The sequence below is a fragment of the Crassostrea angulata genome, chromosome 3, assembly GCF_025612915.1.
Source record: "Crassostrea angulata isolate pt1a10 chromosome 3, ASM2561291v2, whole genome shotgun sequence".
NCBI classification, from domain to species: domain Eukaryota; kingdom Metazoa; phylum Mollusca; class Bivalvia; order Ostreida; family Ostreidae; genus Magallana; species Magallana angulata.
In genome coordinates, this window is record NC_069113.1 from 38021210 (window position 1) to 38041978 (window position 20769).

Here is a 20769-nt window from a genome sequence, read left to right on the forward strand (position 1 = left end):
CAACTTAAAACTAGGGTAATGGGGAACAATGAATCAATCTCTGAATAAGCTCAGTCTGTCATAAAATTGACCAAACAAGAATACCCCACCACTGATCAGGGTAGGTTGAATACCTTGGCCCTAGAACGCTTCATTGAAGCCCTTCCTGGCCCTGATATACGTCTCCGATTAAGGGAGACTAGGCCTAAAGACATTAACGGGGCAGAAATCATAGCTATCCGTCTTGAAACCCATCAAATGGCTGAATCCCAAAGGACTTCTACTCTATCCTTATACCCAATTCACAGTAATGAATTTGAGAGCCTACGGGAAGAATTGTTTGATATCAAAAGACTAGTGATGAGCAATAGAAACCCAAAACCTGCTTATTCTCCTTTCATCTCAAAACCAGAATCAAACCCTAGATTCTAATTTCAGATGTCAAAAGACCTCAACCCCCAAAGCGATACGTCCCATGAACAAATTCTTGGGCAAGGTCAAATTCATCCCGAAGACAATTTGGCAGACACAATAATTGGCAAAATAGCCACAAAAACTCTGAAACAAATCGATTCAGACCAAACAGACAGGAAGACCTGCCCGTGTCGAATTAACAGGTCGGAAGTCGGACATATAAGCGGGGCAGGCCCCAACCAGTCTCAATAAACCACAAACCCCTCCACAATATGTTAGGAAAACAAAATCTGATGAATTAAAAAAAATGAGGTTCAAGAAATTGAAATTATTAACCCCCAGACTAACTCTGAATAAAGCACTTAATATATGTTGCCTTGTGTTTATGTGTTTGATGCACATAGACGGGATTTTTTGGGTATTAATAGCATCCCAAATACACCTTTGCTGACTGCGCATGTGCATTCTTATTTCAATAATTTGTAAACAAAGACGATTTCGAGTCTGAGAGGTGGTTCGATAAAACTTGCAAATTATCCGTATTCAAGGGGTATTTCCATCGGCAGAACACATTTGATATCACCTTGAGAAATGAAACCATGATATGAAAATATCAGATCATTCATCTATTTAGGCACAAAGTTTGATTGTTATAAATTGAATACCTTAATTTATAATTAATTCTTTCTAAAATTAAGATCTCTCAATGGGGAGTTACAGACCTCTTGTGTCAAAGAAGGCATAGACACGATAAAAAGAGATTGAGATGCTCAACAGCTACAATTACAAACGAGGCCCATTCTTTAAACATTTAGAACCTAAATAAAATTGAGGAAAGACGTGTACACATTTAAATATTTCAAATAGAGAATGAGTTATAGAACTGTACATTGCTGCTGTCAGTTAGTAAAGATGCCGACCAAAACAAAGGTAAGGTTTTGAAATATAACTTTAAATTATCACCTGAAGTAAGGTCAATCAGAATTACTGGAAAATAAACATTTAAATATCATTTAATCTGCATAATAAATTATTGATTCATATAATCGTATACTGGGTAATATTCGCCGCTGTTATATTTTCGCCCCTTTTGTTAATTCCTTTGTATAAATAGCCTTCAAAGATGTTACAATTTAAAGTTACCTGATAAATCTACGAGTTGATTTAGACTACTGTACATACAAGTATCATTGTTTATTATAATAAATATTTTGTCCCAATATTATCGATTCACATTGTTGCTTAATTACTCGATATTTATAAATACCTCAGGGAATGAACGACGTTCATTCCACAATATGAACAATTTCCAAGATTTGTTGAAACGCATCCGTTAGCTTAACAGGTTTCAATACACGGCTAAAAATATGATGTCTATTTTGTATTGCAGTAAGCCCGGATGATAACGTTGAAAAACTGCACGAAGTATTCTGAGTATTTTCGAATGAAAAAAAGTAAACATTCCGCATTAAAAATCTCCGTAAGAAAGTTTTCGTTCCTGTGAATTTTTCCGAGTGAAAAATGATAGTAATGTGTGAATGAAATTATCTTTCATCTATTGTAATTGTACTTATTTCTAAGATATGTGCATTTTTATTAAAAATCGTCCAATAACGATCATTTTAATCGTTTTCTAAATATATAAAATAGTGTACAAGTACCGTTGATGTGTTTCAGCCCTAGGGGCAATATTTATCAGTTTGGTAATAAGATATTTCAGTTTTATGATTAATGTGTGTAAACAAAATAATATACAAGAAAATATAATTGGAGGAAAGTGATGTTAAAATTTTTTTTATAAATACTGCAGACCAATGTACGAAGTTGATAAATTTAGAATACCATTGAGGTACAGCCATATTTAGAGCAATATAAACTGGTATAGGCAACATATAATCCTGATTAAAAAATCAAAGTACTGAAAGTACTGAAAGCCGGGCTTTAAGGTTACAAATTACACTTCAATGAAATGTTTAATTTGTAGAGGGTATCAAAACGGTTGTAAAAGAGACTTTTAACAATAATGTGTGCTTGGTGCAACACAAGGGAAATAAATATTAAGAGACTTTTTGTTCAAGTAGAGAACACACTTAGCTACAGCTGTAGATCTTGTACTAATTATTCAACTTGACATACTGCATTTAATAATTGCCAAGAGAGGTAAGTTTTCCATATTATTACTTTTAACCTTGCAACAAGGAGAAAAACTACAACAAAGGATTTTTTAAACAGTTTATTTACAAAATTATCTTCATTGTAATCTTTGGTCTCCTCATTATCAATACTGAGCAAAATTCATCTGGCACCATACAAAAGACATTGTATACTCAAAGAGCCAAGTAACTAAATTTTAAAAATGTTCACTAAAATGACATTAGAAAACCAAAACTAATGTTTGTCTTTCTTCAACATCTGAGCTATGTATCTACTCAATGACCCCCTCCTCCCAAAAAAATGACATAAAAAAAAAATAAAACACATATACAAGAACAAATATATACAGATAATGACTGTGGTCTCATCATTAGCAATACCGGTAGCACCATACAAAACACATTGTACAAATTTACCATCTAAAAAAATTAAAAAAATTATTGAAAATTTTTACCAAAATTCCACAGTCATTAAACAAAAATCCAATAAAAGCAAGATGAAAAGCATTTCAATACAAGGAAACATTAATGGCAGTTTCAATATCTCGAATCTAAGAAAGGGTTACTAAGTTATCCTTGTTGAATGTACAAAGAATGTCTAAATTCTAACAAATACATAATTATCATGAAAAGGCACATGCATTGTATTGTTATGAAAAAACAATGCTTAGTTCAAAATACAAGGACTTAAATGTTGGTTTTTTTTCCAAATGCACACCACATGTACAAATCTTACACAATCAGTTTAGGTTGGGCATTGAAAAGTTAATGTTTTAGCAATTGTTACAAGAATTTTAAGTATTTCAATTAAATGAAATGAAAACTTCAACACAGATCAAAATAATATTCAATGTTTGGCACATTAATATTATGCAAAAATGATTTGAATAGAGAACATGTAAAAAAAAAATAGCATCATTAGAATAAAAATACAGTGTTAATCATTGAAAGGGTGTTGACAATAATCTGAAAAAATGAGAAACAAGTTAAGGCTTGAAAATAGTGCCAAAACATTTCATCAAGACATGCAAAAGAAAATGTGTCTGAAAAACAAGTGAACACAAAGCAAAATACAAAACAGACCTCTTGTATAAACAAACAAGATGGGATGTTGTGATGATACAAGCAGTAACATGAATTGTTGCAAATAGTATGGGAATGTATGGCACATTCTGAACACACAAAAAAATAAAATCCCATGTATATTCAAGAACCTAAAATTTCATGGCAATCAAATCACTGCCCTTAAATGTACACTGTACTACTAAAGTTGGGCTACAAAGGGAAAGTAGATACTTTTCAAGGTCCTTTTCTTCACACTCAGGAAAGGCATCCAGGAGGGACTTCACCGGTGCTGTCACAACTCTGTCATCTTTCAGCAACAGGGTGGCAGTGTTCTTGTCCTCAATGCACACAGATTCTATCTCCCATTTAACATTTTCTTCTGGGCACTCTGTTTTCTGTTTGAAAAATGAAATAATTTTTATTGAACTTTATTATTTACTACAGATTTAAAGATTTGTAGGACATCAGGCAACATTTATATAATGAAAAGTAACATAAATGTATAGAAAGAGAGGCAAACTTACAGTGATTGTTGTCCTGGACGTGGTAGATAAGGATACCTCGTTTCTGAAGGTGTTTGTAATGCAGTCAGAGACCTCCACGTAGTCACCTGGTCTGATGGTCTGATCAGCTAGATTTCTCCACAATGCTATCTTGCATTTTTTGGTGGAATCCTCCAAGAAGATGTTTTTCACCTTTACATTTTCTTCATTTTTGACTGTTACCAAACGTGTAGCTTCCTCCTATAATACATTACAAACAGATATTGAACAATTGAATTTATTGCAAGCTTAAAATTTTTAATGCTATTAAGCATATTTAATAATAATTATGTGAATGTATTTTATACATAATTGAATAATTATATCCTTTTATAAGAGTTTACATCTCAAGAAAATGCATCAAAATATGATATTTACATGTAAGCTGTCATTGCATAATTAACAAAGAAGTGTGGAATGTGTGCACATAAAGTAAAATGCTAATACTGTACATGAAATCCTAATTAGTATAATTCATAGGTTTGTCAGAAGTATGAAGCCTTTAAATTCGGAGTTAGGTTAGAAAATTAAGGCTATTACACATGCATATGGTTTAAGTATTGTACAGTAGTCCTTTTTAAAATGACAGCAATTTGTCACATTATATATGTACATCATGGGCAATGTTAGATGATAGTGTGAATACAGGTTATTATTAAGAAATGGATGCAACATTGAATATTTATGCATAAAACTCTGAACCATTACTAGGAAATAATTCGAGAAGGTAAAGTTATTGAAAAAACACAGGTGTCTTTCTTACTACTGTTTCGATACAAACCTGAATGATTTTCCCACGGACGGACACTTTGGTTTTGGTGGGAGATGCCAAAGCTTCTTCCACAGTTTTCACATCAGCAGGGGGGGGATGCAAAATAGCCATCCCTTCCTTCTCCATATATGGTGGGAGGTTGAGGGTTTTTGGTGCAGGAAATATAACTGTCGCACTTGTTACAGCTATCCCATCTGGCTTGCGAATGATGTTTCTCAGAATAATGGTGGTGCCAGCTTTAAACCTGTGAAATTTTTTAGCATCATAAACCACACATTTGACCACTTTGGAACTGTCTGCAATAACAGTGTTCATCAGCTCTCTCTTTTCCTTCTTGTCATTGATATAAGTTGTTGCTGGGTCACTACAAAGGACTTTCACAGTCAATTTCTTTGGATAGGGAGAGTGTCCCACAACTGCTTTCATTATTGTAGCAAGGTCTGTGTCAGAACTCTGTTGATGTAAAAAAAAATGCACTATGCAAGTTTAAGTTATATGCACAAATATCAATGAGTTAGCTTTGAATATATATAAAAAGATTAAGTAAACACAAGTATTGACATATTTCTTTTTAAAAATGATTTGAATATATTACATGCAGTATTGAAAGTTGATTTTTTACCATATTATAATATCATATCTAATATTTAACACTGAATGAAGATGATAAATTAGTAATACTGTTTCATAATTTCAGTCTTATTGCAATAAAAAAAATATTATTGATAATGTGAAAGGTAAGGTATAAAACATACTATCTATAATTCACTATTTTAAAATACCGGTAGATTAACAACACATGGTAAGTACCACATCAGATGTAATATTTTTGTTTGCTAGTGTATAACTTATGCTTATAATGTAATTGCATTTTCATTAATTATGGCATAAACTGGCTTGTGATCAGAGAAGTAAGACTCTAATGTACCATATGCAAGAAGATCTGACTTTGAAAAATTGATGTAAATATGGTCAAGACAAGAGTCATAGTCTGTTGTAACAGAATTCAAAAGCTGAATGAAGCCAAAGGACTCACAAATATATTGTGCAATTTGACTACCTTCCAAAACATTTTGATTGAAATCTCCCATAATAACTGTGCAGTCTTTCAAACACACTTTTTTTACTATTTCTTGGAAAAGCTCTTTGCAAACTTTGAGAGTAGAAGATTTGGGGGGAAAGTAAATAAAAATGATATTGATATGCTGTACTTGCATTAAAATCATCTCAACCCCAGCTATACAATGACCTGAGAGACTTGCAACATTGCATTTGCTGTAGACTGCCATTCCATGGGGACATTTTTCAGAAACAAAGAAGGAATTGTACATATCTAAATTGTATAAATGTTTGTTTTGTAAAACTCGTGTTTCACACAATCCCAATATATCAGCCTTGGTGATATATCTGTCTTTTCGTATGTCTTCAATATGCTTCTGTAGAGATCTGCAGTTTTGAAAACAGATGGTAATACTTCTTGATATTCCGAGTTGTTCTACATTAGGGATGCTTAATTTTGTTCCACATTTTTGTCTAAGACGAACCATTTCCTCTTGTACTTCGCTTGAAACACAGATTTTTTTTTCATTCAAGTTGAGAATATATGCAGAATTCAGGTTTTGCACTCTACTCAAACCAACATAATGAATATGTTCTGTTTTTCTGCCTTCAAAGTTTATCACAACTCCCTTTAAAGTTGAGCCTTGTGATTTGTGAATTGTCTTCCCTGCAGCAACTTGAAGTGGAAATTGGCGTCGAGTAACATAGTAAGTTTTATAGTGCTGTAAGGTAAAACTTCTTGTTGTTTCTAAAATAGGTGTCCAATGTGAAGGAATGCATTCAATAAATAAATGAGCATATTTTTCACGCCAAAGCTTTCCAGTTGATTTGTTTTCAAACTTAACCCAAATGATACTGCATCTTGTGGAGTTTTCAACTCTGAAATCTAATAATTGAACAATACAAGGAGAACCGTTTGTCATTCCATCTTCAACATTTATATTTACACATAATTCATATTGTATACCAACACCCACTTGCAAATTTTTTTTTAGTCCCATTGTTTTTGATGGATCATCAGGCACTTTATCTAGAATTTTTCTTCTAAGGTCTGTAGAAATTTCACCAGAAATACTGTCTATGGCATCAACTGATGTTTTCTGTGCTTCTGAAACACTTGCAAGTACTTCCATGTTATGTTCTGTTGATGCAGCACGGGTAGTATATAAATGAGGCAATTTCTGAGCAGATGCAGAGAGATTCTCTTTTACAGTAATTCTTGTTTTGAGTTTATCTATGTCTTCTGGAATCAAATGATTTCCTTCCCTAAGTCTGTTCAAGAGCTGTGCAAATTCTAAATCATCCCTCTGTCTCATTATTTTTTCAAGTTCATAGAAAGAAAACAGGTCTTTCCATAAATTTGTTCCAAGAACTTGAAGTCCATCACACCTTTGTTTAAATATCCAAGAATCCATCACTGGTTTCAGTTGGAAAAGATCTCCAACAGCTACTACACTAATCCCTCCAAATGGTTTTGTACATCCTCTAATTTCTTGTAGTCTTAAATTAATAAAATTGAACATACCACTACCAACCATAGAAATCTCATCAATGAAAATCACCTTGACATAATGGTATTTACATCTCATTGTGTCCAATTGCTGCATATCTAAAGGTTTAAATTTAAATCCCCTACCAACTGGAATGCTAAATGTGTTGTGTATTGTGTTTCCTCCAATGTTATGAGCAGCTTTTCCTGTTGGAGCACAAAGTAAAATTTTAAGATGGTCAGGGTTTTCTCCTGGGCGATGATTGTAATATTTTAGTAAAGCCTGATACAAAGCTCGCAGTACTACACTTTTTCCTACTCCTGCGCCTCCAGAGAGGAAAATGTACAAAGGATCAGTCTCTGTCTTCAACCAATGATATACATGGTAGAAAAATTCTTTTTGTTGAAGATTTAGATTTTGAGCAAGTGTTCTAAATGCATCATCACTCATTTCATTCAAGGGTAAACAGGAATCATCTAATTGCTTTCTTGTGATACCAATGTCTTGACCAAGATCATATGAACACGGTTGCTCACAGGAATTGGAAACCTCATTTACAGATGGATCAAAACAACTATACATCCTTGATGGATGGTGGCCTTCAATATTATCAATGAGTTCTTGGTGATCAATTTGAGGCAAAACAGGATCTCTTATAGAATTTTCAAAATCCTCAGAATATTCGGTAATTGCTGTTTCTAGCAATTGTTGGTCAATTTTTTCATATTTCTGTTGATTTAGCAATATAACATCTTCCATTTTATGATAACTTTCATAAAAAGAATTGCATTTATTCATTAAGTCACACTCCTCATTTCTCCATGATGTAAACAACATTAACAGCTGTCTATAATGTTCTTCATTGTTTTCATTTTCTGATACCTTGTTGTAACGCAGAACCTTTTGCTTACTTCTTTTTCTTAATAATGTCCCATCTTTAAATTCTATAATTTCTGTTTTATTTTCTTCTTCACTTTCACTTTCACTAATAGTGTCATCATTATTTTCAACATCATCTTCAGGCAATTCACTCTCTGCAGATGCATATTTATTTTGTCTAGCAGAATAAATTGTGTCAAACCAGGACACAAAATCAGCATATATACAGTCATTCAATTTTTTAGGTCTTCGCTTGTATTTCTTCAAAACACTATCTGCCTCAATGTTGGTTGAATTCTTTGGTAAATGTTGCAAGTCTGTGAAAGATTTTAATAAAGCAACTCTCTTTTCTGCTGAATTTGTGTCTATGAATACAACAGACATTGTGCATTTCCTTAAAGGCATTTGCAGGACTAGATATACAGCTTCTTGAGCTCCAATTTCTACATGAGAAAGAAACTGATTTCCTATTTTTCTAACCTGTTGCCTGATATCACTCTCACTTGATCTAGCCTCTTTACATGCTTGATGTAATAAATTTGACAATCCCCTTTGTCCTTTTGAGATGTATGACACTATGTAAGATACGCATGCATATGGATCAAGAATAAATTGAATATCCATGTTTGCTTCCCAACATTTTAATGCAATAGTGTTATAATTGTTGACTCTTGTTTCACAAGGTAAGCGTTTGAGAAAAATTTTGGGACTACATAATGATGACCTCACAGCCAATAAATAAGTATGAAGATCCATTTCTAATTCTTTCAAGAAGTCGGAGAAACTCATAACATCAACATTATTCATTTCGTTCATTAAAGTAGCTACCTTCATAAAATTTTTCTCTGCAAGCTTCTTGTCATCATCATTCAATGGATCTAAAATAACAGTTGATGGCATAGGAGGGATAGGGAAATTGAACCTGCAAATTGCTTTACCTTTTTTCCTACAAGTTCTTGCATGTCTGTGTGTCTGATAATTAACAAGACTTGGAATTGTTATGTCTTTTTTGCAGGTGACATATTTATCAATGAAACTGATAACATCTGATAAATGAGACTGACCATATACAGGAGCATCTTTTATCCATATGAGAAGGTGGATGTGAGGTGATCCTCTTTGCTGAAACTCTATTCTACCAAAATAGTCAGCAATTTCTCCAATTGGTTGAGAGTGGCTTTTCAAGACAGAATTTAAGAAACACTGGATTCTATTGTCAAAGTATCTGGCACAGGTTACAGGATCAGACTTTATTAATTCACACTTCTCTTGCCATGTCATTTCAATGGTCTCTTGTTCTGTCAATTCTTTTTGTTTAACTAGTTTAGCCAAACACTGAAGTAAAGGTACCCATCTAGTCTCCGCAGCTGAGAAAGAACAGAACCAAGTTGGTACACCAAGTTGTTTGATCATTGCAAAAACATCTTTTTTTGCACTCTCCCAGTATGGTGGGGAACCTCGAAGTTTTCGTAACACTCTAAATCCTTCATCATGCATAGCAACATCATCAATGAAACCTGGGGACAAGACCTGTTCAACTGTAATTCTTTTCCCATTTGTTTTGCATTTTCTCATTGCCAAAGAAACTTTGTCCTTTATCTGCTTGATTTGTAATTTCTTTAACTTGTAGAATATATTTGGGAGATTCATAGCAACTCTTCTGTCAACATTTCTTAACTCCCATTTACAAATTGTGCTGTAGTGCAATGGTACAGTCCTACAAGTGTTATCTTGTCTAGATGTGCCACAGTAAATTGTTGGGAAAGCCAAGAATTCTGAAAAAATGTCCTGAAATAGTCCCAAGGGAGTTTTGCCTTCTCCATTGCTAAAGAAAGAATTTGGTTAAATTCTCTAAAATCTGCTGGATGAAGCAAAGTGTCAAAATTTCCAGTTGGTCTGTTTTCAAAATGTTCATCCTCTGTCCACTGATCTGTTTCATCTTCACCAGGACTATCCTCTTTCTGTATTCCAGCATCTACTCTTAACAAATTATCATCCTCAGTTAATTGTTGGTAGTTGTTCATCCAATTCTCATCAACTTGTATTCCTTCATTTCTGAACAACAAGCTGTTGTTAACCAACCACTTTGCTGCTTCAAAAACCTTGTTAGGTCTGATCTTTTCAAATGACATATGATGTTTATAAGACATTTTCCGTTTAAATTTCAGAAGAATGGTATCTTCATCACACTGCATCCTTGGTAATATTTTAACAGTGGTGTTTACATCTGCTGGAACATTAACAACATTTCCTTTTAAACTCAACTGTCCTCCACGTGGCATTTCTCTGATTTGCATAAATGCCAATCTAGGAGCAACTAATCGCTCTTCCAATTGAGTTAGCTTAAGTTCATCAGGAATTTCAGGAAATTTTAAACCATTTGCAACTGAACATGCTGGAATTTTCCCAGATGCAAGAGCACCAACACAAGTCTTACAAACCCATTCTTTATTACCAACACTTTTGTAACCTGTAAGGCAAGCTAGCATTAGATCTTTATGTTTGAATTTTGTCCTATCTACTCTCTGAACAGAGTGTTTGAAGTAAGTCTGTGTGCATGATGAACAAATGTATAAAGGACCATCTTTAATACTATCATGAAAGCTATTTCTAATAGCATTTGGATTGCACACTTGATCATTAAGATGCATTCTTTGATTTATGACAGTGCTAAGATTTTCCAGAATTCCTGTCTTAAATTGCTTTGTCTTTGTGTGATCATCCATGTTTGTATTAGCTGAAGATTTTTTTCTTTTGAAAGTATGTGATAACTTAAAAACATGCAAATCAAACTGCAGCTCCTCAAATGGCAAAGAACATGAAGACTTTACTACATCTCGTAAGTGAAAACATAAATCTGCAAGACAGGAACTTTCGCCTAAAATGCATGATCCATCTGAACAACTTCTGCCATTTTCATCTCTGGCATGAGAATCAAACACAAAAAACTTTTGCCCATTATAAAATATGCCTATTGCACTTCCTTGAACAAGCAAAATGTAATATGCAAAGCCACTGCCACTATACGAAGAGAGTATGGCATTTTCAAGAGAAAAAACTGACATATTCCCCACAAATTGTCCGCAAATTACACCACTAAAAGTTTGCAACACTTTCACTCGAAATTCATAATTAAAATTATGATCTTCAAACACGACCTTCTCTGGTAGTTCACTTGGATGCAAATATTCATTTGGACTTAAAGTTTCCTTCTGTATTTTCCTATACAGTCCATCCCCTTGCTTCAACACATCATATAAATCCTGTTTAGTCCAATCATAAACATCTAATGTACGAGTTTTTAATAAAAATATCAAGCAAATGGAAACGCATTGTTTACCTCTTGATAGCAATGGGAAAATATTGGAACCTTGATGTAAATCACCTTTGCACAGGATTTTAAACTCCATTGTATTTCAATCAATCTCAAACTAACATTTCAAACAATTCTCTTTAAATTTTAAATAAATTCATTTCACTTTTTCCAGTCTTACAATATTACAGAAAATCTTCAGACATTGGATGTTATTAAAAAATATTTTTCTTTACGATGGCATTTTTTAAAAAAAATAATTAACTCTACTAATACATTGGACAGTATATAAATTGTTTTTTATGTAATTTACAAGAACTTCTGATATGCTTTAGCCTCAAACACTTTGAATATTTTGAACATAGTTTTCTCATACATACAAGTATATTCAAGCTTGAATGTTCAACTCCAAGAATACTGACAATCTGAGAAATCTTGCATCTTTTAAATTGTTCAACTCCAAGAATATTCACACTCTGAGAAATCTAACATCTTTCAAATTGTTCAACTCCAAGAATATTCATTCTCCAAGATTTTTTACATCTTTCAAATTGTTCAACTCCAAGAAAATTCATTCTTCAAGAAATATTACATCTTTCAAATTGTTCAACTCCAAGAATATTCATTCTCCAAGAAATTGTACCTCGTTCAAATTGTTTGACTCCCAAGAACATTCAATTTCAAGTTGTAATTTCAATTCAAACTCCAATATTTCTCACAATATAAGTTTGTTCACCTCCAACTCTATTCAATTACCTTGTTCATTTATGAAATGTTCAAACCAACCCCACTTCTCAGAACACATTCACATGAAGACATGCCATTTCTTATAGCTGTGAAATTTTATAGCATTCTATGATCCGTGTCATTTCAAAATAAACTATACACAATGCTGATATTTTCTTCACTCTGATTTTTTTTTATAAATACGAAACAAATTAAGATAATTAATTTCAATCATTGTCATGGCCAATTTTTGATTTACAAGCATTTCAGCATGGCGGTAGGCGCTCACTTATAGCGTCAATGGTTCTAAATATTTTCGTTTACAGAAAACAAATTTAATACATAAAATTTTTACTGGATGAAACTGATGGTAGTCAAATATCAATACTACAGTTCACGACTGACAGATAAACGGGAACTCATTATGGCGGTACGTGCCCACTAGTCGAAGCGCACAGTCGTTTCGTTCACAGAAAGAGTATCAATGTGTTATGAACGAAAGAATAAGAATAAAATTAATAACACTATATGAACAACATAACTTCGTTACATTAAAATTGTGAAAATTATGGTTATAATCATGTTCAGCTAATAAACACTATAATTTACGAATGAGGGATTGACGGGTTCTAAATTGACCTATAGCCTATATATTCATGCAATCGGTAAAAAAACATACATTTTTCTGCACTCTGTCAAATTTCCTATCAGCTTTGGAGAAACAATATATCAAGTATTTACATAAATAGCTAATTACATGATACTTACCATGTTTAGTATTTCTTTCTCAATCGAATATGCCGCTGTTTGTTTTGTTTTTCTTCTTCCCACGCTTCGGAAAGTAGTTCGCGATATCCCTGCGCAGAATGTTTATGTGTCCAAATATTCAATCTCGTGTGTATAGCGTTGATAAAGATTTGGCAATTATAAATAAAACGATTTTTGCTTGATTTCTCAAAAATAAAACAAAATAGCACTTTTATTACATAGCTTGGAGAATATAAGGATAACTATTTTGTATATCGGAGGTTTTCTTCTTGAAGGCTATTAGGTTTTTTGTTTACTTTGCTATTTATAGTAAGAACGGCGATTGGGACGCCTACAGCCAGGGCTTTTAGCAAAGCCCGGCTAATAAACCTTTATAAATATTTTTCGATGACTTGTAACTACTCCTACCCAAAACTGTAAATTTAAGATGTGATCCTTAAGTGAGGTGTACGCAAATATCCATACTAAAAAAATTGTGGATTATTTACATTTAAGATTAAGAAAGCTGGTAAATTACTTTTCTGGAGAAACTTCACTCAGTCATCCTGGAGATGTCGGGGAGTCAGCCCAGATCCTCTATTTTCTCTGCTATGGATTTGAAAATAACCTTGTGCAAAAGTCCTGTAAGAGAATTGTAGTTATAAGCTATGCAATCGTCATGGCTAGGTTGCAGTTGTGCTCACTACACAAACTGTTATTAACTCGCTAGTTAGGGCCCCGCAAGGATTTGCGGGTGCCCTATAGTAATCACTCTGTCCGTCCGTCCTTCTGTCCGTCCATCTGTCACTCTTCCGTCCACAAATTTCCTGTTTTTTTTCTAATAACTTTTTTTATGGTTGCCCAATCAAGTTCAAATTTAGTATGGTAGTTCATTCGGCAGAAATACATATTTTGATGCTAAGTTTGGTTCTCTATGTCTTCTGGTATGAAGCTGGGGTGGGTTGTGGGGTAGATTCCTAACTATGCATAAGAATGAATGGGCAAAGAGAGATAACTGCTGAGAATGAATGGGCAAAGAGAGATAACTGCTGAGAATGTTACCATTGTATACATGGAAGGCTGTGCAATATTTGTCCTTTGGGATTAATTAACCTTCCACAGGAAGAAAATCTTAAGCTTTATCTTTATCTGTCACATTGAGATTAATTACTGCACTGCCTGTGTCTGCAAATGAACTTTGTTTTGAAGTTAAGGTCAATTTTGAATGATGTGTAGTATTGTGTACATTCTTTGAAATATGGATTTAAAATATAATATTCATATTTTATTTTGTTTAAAATACCGTACACAATGATTTATAATAATTTTATTGAATTCTAAAATCAAGATATATATTAAGATATCATTTATCACTATTTTATTTTTTAATTATTTATTTTATTTTTTTCTGCTTTAATGCTGTTAATTTTAAGAGGTAATCAGATAATAACCCCATTCTGTCATTTCTGAAAAAAAAATCTTATTGTAAATTTAGAAGAAAAGGATGAGAGAGCAGAACAATTAATCCCCTGGGATTAATTATCTTGCCTGCTGCAGAAAATTTAGAGGCTTATCTCTATCTGTCATATCGAGAGTAATGAACCTTTGTCTGCACTGATGTTTGTTTTGAAGCAAATTAAACTCTCATTCCATGAGCTGCACCCTAATATTTTTACCCCTCGGTTAAAAGGATGGTATTTGATAAAGAATATATTTCATTCTAGTCCAAATACTTATATTCTGTAAAATAAAAAATAATGAGATATCAGTTTTTTTTCTGTTTTTTTTCTTTTTTAATGGTTGTTTTGGTGGTGGTGTTGTTTTTGGTTGCTATGTGTATATTAAAGGAAACTTAAGAATAGTACCTGAAAATGTTCCTTCTGTAAGCCCTGATTAAATTCAATAAATGGATGAGAGCCGGATAATTAATCCCCTGAGATTAATCATCTTGCCTGTTTCAGAAAATCTAAGGTCTGTCTTTATATGTTATATGTATTATCGTACACATGTGTCTGCAAGTGATGCTTGTTTGAAGTTGAGGCAAAGCCTAGGTATCATTGCATTGGTATCAATTCTTTGTTTTTTTAACAAATTTTATTTCATCCCATGTTAACCCACTTTATCCCGTGAATATGACTCATTGGATATTTTTTTGATATCCCACAGTTGTGACTTTACAAAGGGATTTGCGAAGGCATAATGAAGGAAAATAATGTGGAGTTTTATAAACAGTGTAAACATTGATTGTGGTGTATAAAACATGGGATAAATAGGATCTCATATGATTTGTAGTATAATATGATTTTTATCCAACTTGTGTGTTTTATCCCCTCACTAAGGCTGAAGAAAAAAACACTTTTATTGTTGGATGAAAATCATATCCAACTACAAATCACGAAATCCTATATATTCCAGTTCTTTACATCTTCTGCCGGGCATTTATTTTTCATCATTGTTAATATAAAGAGGATGGAATTCAAAGTTTTTTTCACTTCTCTATATTAATTGTCATAGCGGGGCCCTTCCTGACTGGTCAGTTTTCTAGTTGATTCCAAATTTAGATTATCCAACTTATAATGGATATAAACTGCTATTAACTCGCTAGTTGATTCCAAATTTAGATTATCTAACTTATAATGCATATAAAGTGCTATTTAGGCTTATTTTCTCGTAGGACTCAGAATAAATTTTAACATCGAAACATATTTACTATTGAAATACTAGTCAAATGTTTCATAATGTAATGACTTGTGCGTTAGGAAGCCATAATATGTTATAATTTAACAGCAGCTTATAATGATTAATTACAAGTACAGCTGCAACTGAGCAAGTGTATACTTCGTTTATTGAAGATGTGCGAGTCAGAAAATAATTGATAACTAATTTTAAAATGGTTCGAAAATTATGGTTGTTTCATTAGTTCAAAATCGTTGATCATTATTTACATTAATATAATAGGCCGTTGGAAACCAGGTTCATTTCTGTCCGGTATTATAGTAAATTGTTTTATTCTACTAGAGTGTTATGAAGTGACATTTAATTTGGAAAATTCCAATGTAATGATTTCTTAATTTCCATAATGACAACTCAATTTGTAAGTTCAGTAATGTTAAATGACGTATATATAGAGGGCAATGTAGGGTGGTTTCAGCACATACATAAATCCGGAACAAAGATGTTGTCTGCAATTTTGGTGGTGCTGGCTTGTTCACACTTGGTAGAATCCGAAGAGGTAGGTTTAGACTTTTAACATATCTACTTGTCTTGCATCGTAATTAAAAAAAACATTTGTTGGTATATACGAGGGTTGTCTAAAAAGTTCGTATATTCATTGAACGACCGGTTAAATCGTAAGATGCAATTTTAGAAATTCTCATTTGTATCTACTTTCCTTTTATAACACAATATTACAAAACAATAATTTTTCAATGTAGCCAGTTATACTAGCTAGATTATATCACAAAAACAAAGCATTGCTTTAAGTTTTAGTTGTATCGAACATTTAGCCTAAAAAGAACCTTAAGTAGACGGTAAATTAACAGCTTGCTTAGTGCTTGTTTTTAATATATCACTTAATAATATAACTTAATATTCAGTCATTTCCTTTTAAAGAACCACTACAGTGCATATTTGCAGGAAGATCAAATTTTCTTATAGAAATTAAGTTTTGGACATTTAATGCATACCCCCCTCTCATTATCAAGTAATGCTGGAGCACTGAGTTCGTGAGCTTTTGACGTCTTTGATAATAAGATGAACACATTTCATGAATAAAATGTGATAATCGTAAACATGCACGATGTCTTTGACTCTAAGTGGAACTTGTTAAATATCTTGACTGGAATAAACTACAATGTTTAATTGTGTTTTGGTTGAGCCAGTGTGTAATTGTGTTTTGGTGGAGCGATAATCAAGCACTGGGTGAACAAATTAAAGAAAGCCCATTGGACTTAATAATGGATTTTCTCACATCCGAAGATACTTAATCATCACTTAATATTTAAAGAATCATATTAAATAAGTAAAATTAAAAACACAAACATGGTTTAATCTTCAAATATTAGATTTGATCACATTAGACGATACTTGATCATCACTAACGTTGGTTTCATTAATATTTAAGGGTATCAATTTACGTGGATAAAGTGAAAATCACAGTTTAAAGGATATGTAAATTCGTGGCCAATGACCTCATCAATACATAATGTTAATAGAAATTGCATTTCAATAAACATTTAATTTCATGGATTAACTTAAAAACGAAATCCACGAAAATTGGTATTCAACGAATATTAATGAAACCACAGTAATGTGCAAAAAAGGCATTAAATAAGTAAAGTAAATAAAATACACATACCAAACATTAAAATAATAGATTTGATCACACCCGATCATACTTGATCATCACTTAATAAGATGATCTTTTGATACGTAAAGTAAATAACAAACATTTCTAAAATTTTGATTTTTCTATTGAAATTAAACATTGAATTACATGTATTATCATATTATATTGAAAAAATATACTGTTAATCAAATAACAATGTTTCTAGCAAATCACTATGTCTTTTATGCTTAACTCTAATTTGCAAAACCGGTTAATGAACTTGATAAAGCAAAATTCAGTGTCATTTATGCTGACAGCGTGCCATATCACTTTTAATAGTTTGATATTCTTCTATGGGTAATCAAAAAGAGTAATTAACATTAGTTATTTACCAGCTTGCAACCTTTTCTTATATTCAGGTCAGTTGGAGAGTGTTACGGCCCTTGAGTGGTAGTGATTTTAACATAAAATCAGCAAAGAAAACCCTAACCGGAGACTGCTTTAGATTCACTGCAAAAATTCAAGCTCCCCTAGATACCAAAAAATACAACAAATATTCCAAATGGACTGTGGGTAATTTTTTTTTTAAAATCAATACTATCTAATATATGTGACAACGACCTATTGAGGAAAATGTTTCTTGCATGACGTCAGAATGACCTTTGCTTAACCAATTTGATAGCAATTCGCCTTTTTCCGCGAGTGATATTTGAGAATAAACTCTCATAAGCAATTACTCTTGCAAAACGGAAGTGAAACAGTGTTTGGGTCTAAGCACAAATAATCACCGCTGACTAAAATTAATACTTGAAGATAATCGATATATTTAATCAAAATTATTTATTAAATTAAAAATTACTCTTTCATGCAATTTTTAGTGTTCATTCTGACGTCACGAAACATGACCCTAGTTTGCCCAAAAACATCTACCGTTTCCTTTAGGAATTTGTTTTTTAATTATGTTTAAATCCATACAAAATTCTCCATTCTTCATTGCATGAGAATATCATTGCACAAGACAACTGTTTGTTTGATTTTATTGAAAAGGAGAATTTTTATTTTGTTTTTCTTTGCAGAGTCAGAGGAGCGTTCTCAAAACCCAGTATACCAGCTGGTAATCGACAAACCGGATATATATTGTAAAACTGTCGGAGAAAAATTAGTATCTGGCTCAGAGTCCATCAGCATTATGTGGTTATTCCCAACTGAAAAAACCGAGCAAGATTCATTTCCATTCAATAATTGCAAAGTACGGATTCTTGCAAACGAAACCGACAATCAACTTTCCTTCAAAGCTACGATGAAAGATTGCTATCATAATGGTAACTTTGCATTCTGGCCCAATCTTGCAAGGGGATCAAATTTGATAAGTTTTACAGAAGAGAAAAATTACTACAAACAAAAAGATAGACAAATTGAAACAGATGGAGCAATATCAATATCTTGTAATTTTGATAAAGGTGCGATGAAAAGCAATAACGTCGACTTTAAAAACCTGTCTTTCCGAGTTTATCTTATTCAAAAAGATTGGGAAGTTCTGGATGTTACATGGGTGTTCAACCTTTTGGCTTTGTTAAAACCGACTTCAGTTGAAGCAGAACAATAATGCAAAACCGTTGGACAAAACCTGAGCACAAGTTATATTTCGTCTTATTTTCATTATTTTTAAAAATAAATAAGTCTGCATCGTGTTTTTTTCCTCATTTTTTTATGCAAGCAATGAACAAAAATAAATGTGACTACAGTTAAACTGAGTATTTTGAGAAAACCATTATCATGCGCACTTTTCACACCTCAAATTTAAGAAATAATATTTGTTTTTACTTGTTTCTAATCAAACATAAGGGGTAAGAAAAAAATTTTGTCAATGTTGTTTTCATCTGAAGATTAAAGATACTATAATTTCCCCATTCCGACCGTAATGATTCCACAGTAGATTTCAATCTCCATGTAAATACTAGACTTTCACACGTGCGTGCACGGGTTGACATTGCATATGATATCGGACACTTACGAAATAGGTACATCGACACACCGTATTGTTGACAATTACATAATCAAGCTTTAAGACTACAATAATGCTTTTAATTTCACTACACTGCTTAGTAGAATAATCTAACTGCGTCTCGGAACAGGCCTTCACCACAGTTAAAATACCTCCCATATACCCCGTAAAGTAGCAAAAAAATGCAGAATCGCTCCGAAACGATATTGGAAAAATTAATGAGGCTGCATTGAAAATAATAGTCAAATTTCCATCTAAAAATTTGATTCATTATAATGAAGAATTCAACACTTTTTCACCAACGTTTTTTTTGCTTCGAATTAACACACCATGTTGACATTCGGAACTCCTCGAATATTTCATATTAAATGCACTGAATTAGAATTATTTCCCGTATTCTTTTGATGAACAGAATATATCACAAATTTTCAATGAAAATTTACACGTATTTGTATTATCGTTTCTGAGTTTATCCATGCAGATGTGCTATTGTGGAAACATAAACTAAAGAGCCTCACGAGATTTAGCATGAATGTAATGCGCATGTGCAAGATTGTAAAATCCAAAAATCATTATAACTAGTAGACTAATTGTTCTCGAACAATTAGAGGTCTTTCCACTTCCTATATTGATTCCATGAACATAAAAGTTAAATTTAAGTGATAGCAATCTAAAAGCTTTTATTTTAAAAAAAAAAATTATTAGATTTTGACATTGTGGTGATTTGATTTGTCTTAGTAGACACTTTTATCCCAGTTCCTCTGAAGTCTATATGACTGACATTTGTGTTTAAAAAGCTGCATTAAGAACGATTAAAAAACAACAATTATCTGAAGAGACCTAGTATCCTTACAAAATGAATCGACTGAAATGTGTATATTGTAAACTGAAATTATTGTTCAGTGTTTTAAGTCATATATATATGTAACACACACTTTGTACTATTAAGGAAAGAACTGTATGATTTCAAATTGGGATCATAAGTGCTGCATTGAGAAATGTCTCAAGAATGAGGCTGAAAACGAGTTTCTTATTTATATCACGCTACCACTGAATGCTAACAACACTTAAAACTTCTTTATTATAACATGTTATTTTCTCAACGTTCAAACCTAGAATAAAAAAATTCTCATTCCACGTTGTGGACTTTCAATTCAAACATAAACATGGCTTTAAATCTGAAACAGCTGTATTTCCTTTATATAGTGAGTTCATTTTAATGTTATTTGAATTGCTTCATGGTAGCTGTAGTAGGTTGGAACAACTTGTACTTTGATATGTTCACATCCTTTCGCATA

General features: G+C 32.6%; 2 protein-coding genes across 2 annotated transcripts; one reads left to right on the forward strand and one right to left on the reverse strand.

The window, feature by feature from the left end:
* Positions 1 to 2378: 2378 nt before the first annotated feature.
* On the reverse strand, positions 2379 to 13499 carry LOC128175106 (uncharacterized). Its single transcript, XM_052840519.1, has 4 exons — positions 13161 to 13499; positions 4935 to 5378; positions 4136 to 4354; positions 2379 to 4006 (listed from the first exon to the last, which is right to left on the reverse strand). Exons 1-4 carry the CDS (start codon positions 13161 to 13163, stop codon positions 3761 to 3763), a joined length of 912 nt encoding a protein of 303 aa, XP_052696479.1. The 5' UTR covers positions 13164 to 13499; the 3' UTR covers positions 2379 to 3760.
* Positions 13500 to 16245: 2746 nt separating this feature from the next.
* On the forward strand, positions 16246 to 19157 carry LOC128177286 (uncharacterized). The gene is made up of 3 exons (XM_052843944.1): positions 16246 to 16371; positions 17886 to 18039; positions 18543 to 19157. The coding sequence occupies exons 1-3, from the start codon at positions 16246 to 16248 to the stop codon at positions 19070 to 19072; spliced, it is 810 nt and encodes a 269-aa protein (XP_052699904.1). The 3' UTR covers positions 19073 to 19157.
* The last annotated feature ends 1612 nt before the right edge of the window (positions 19158 to 20769 follow it).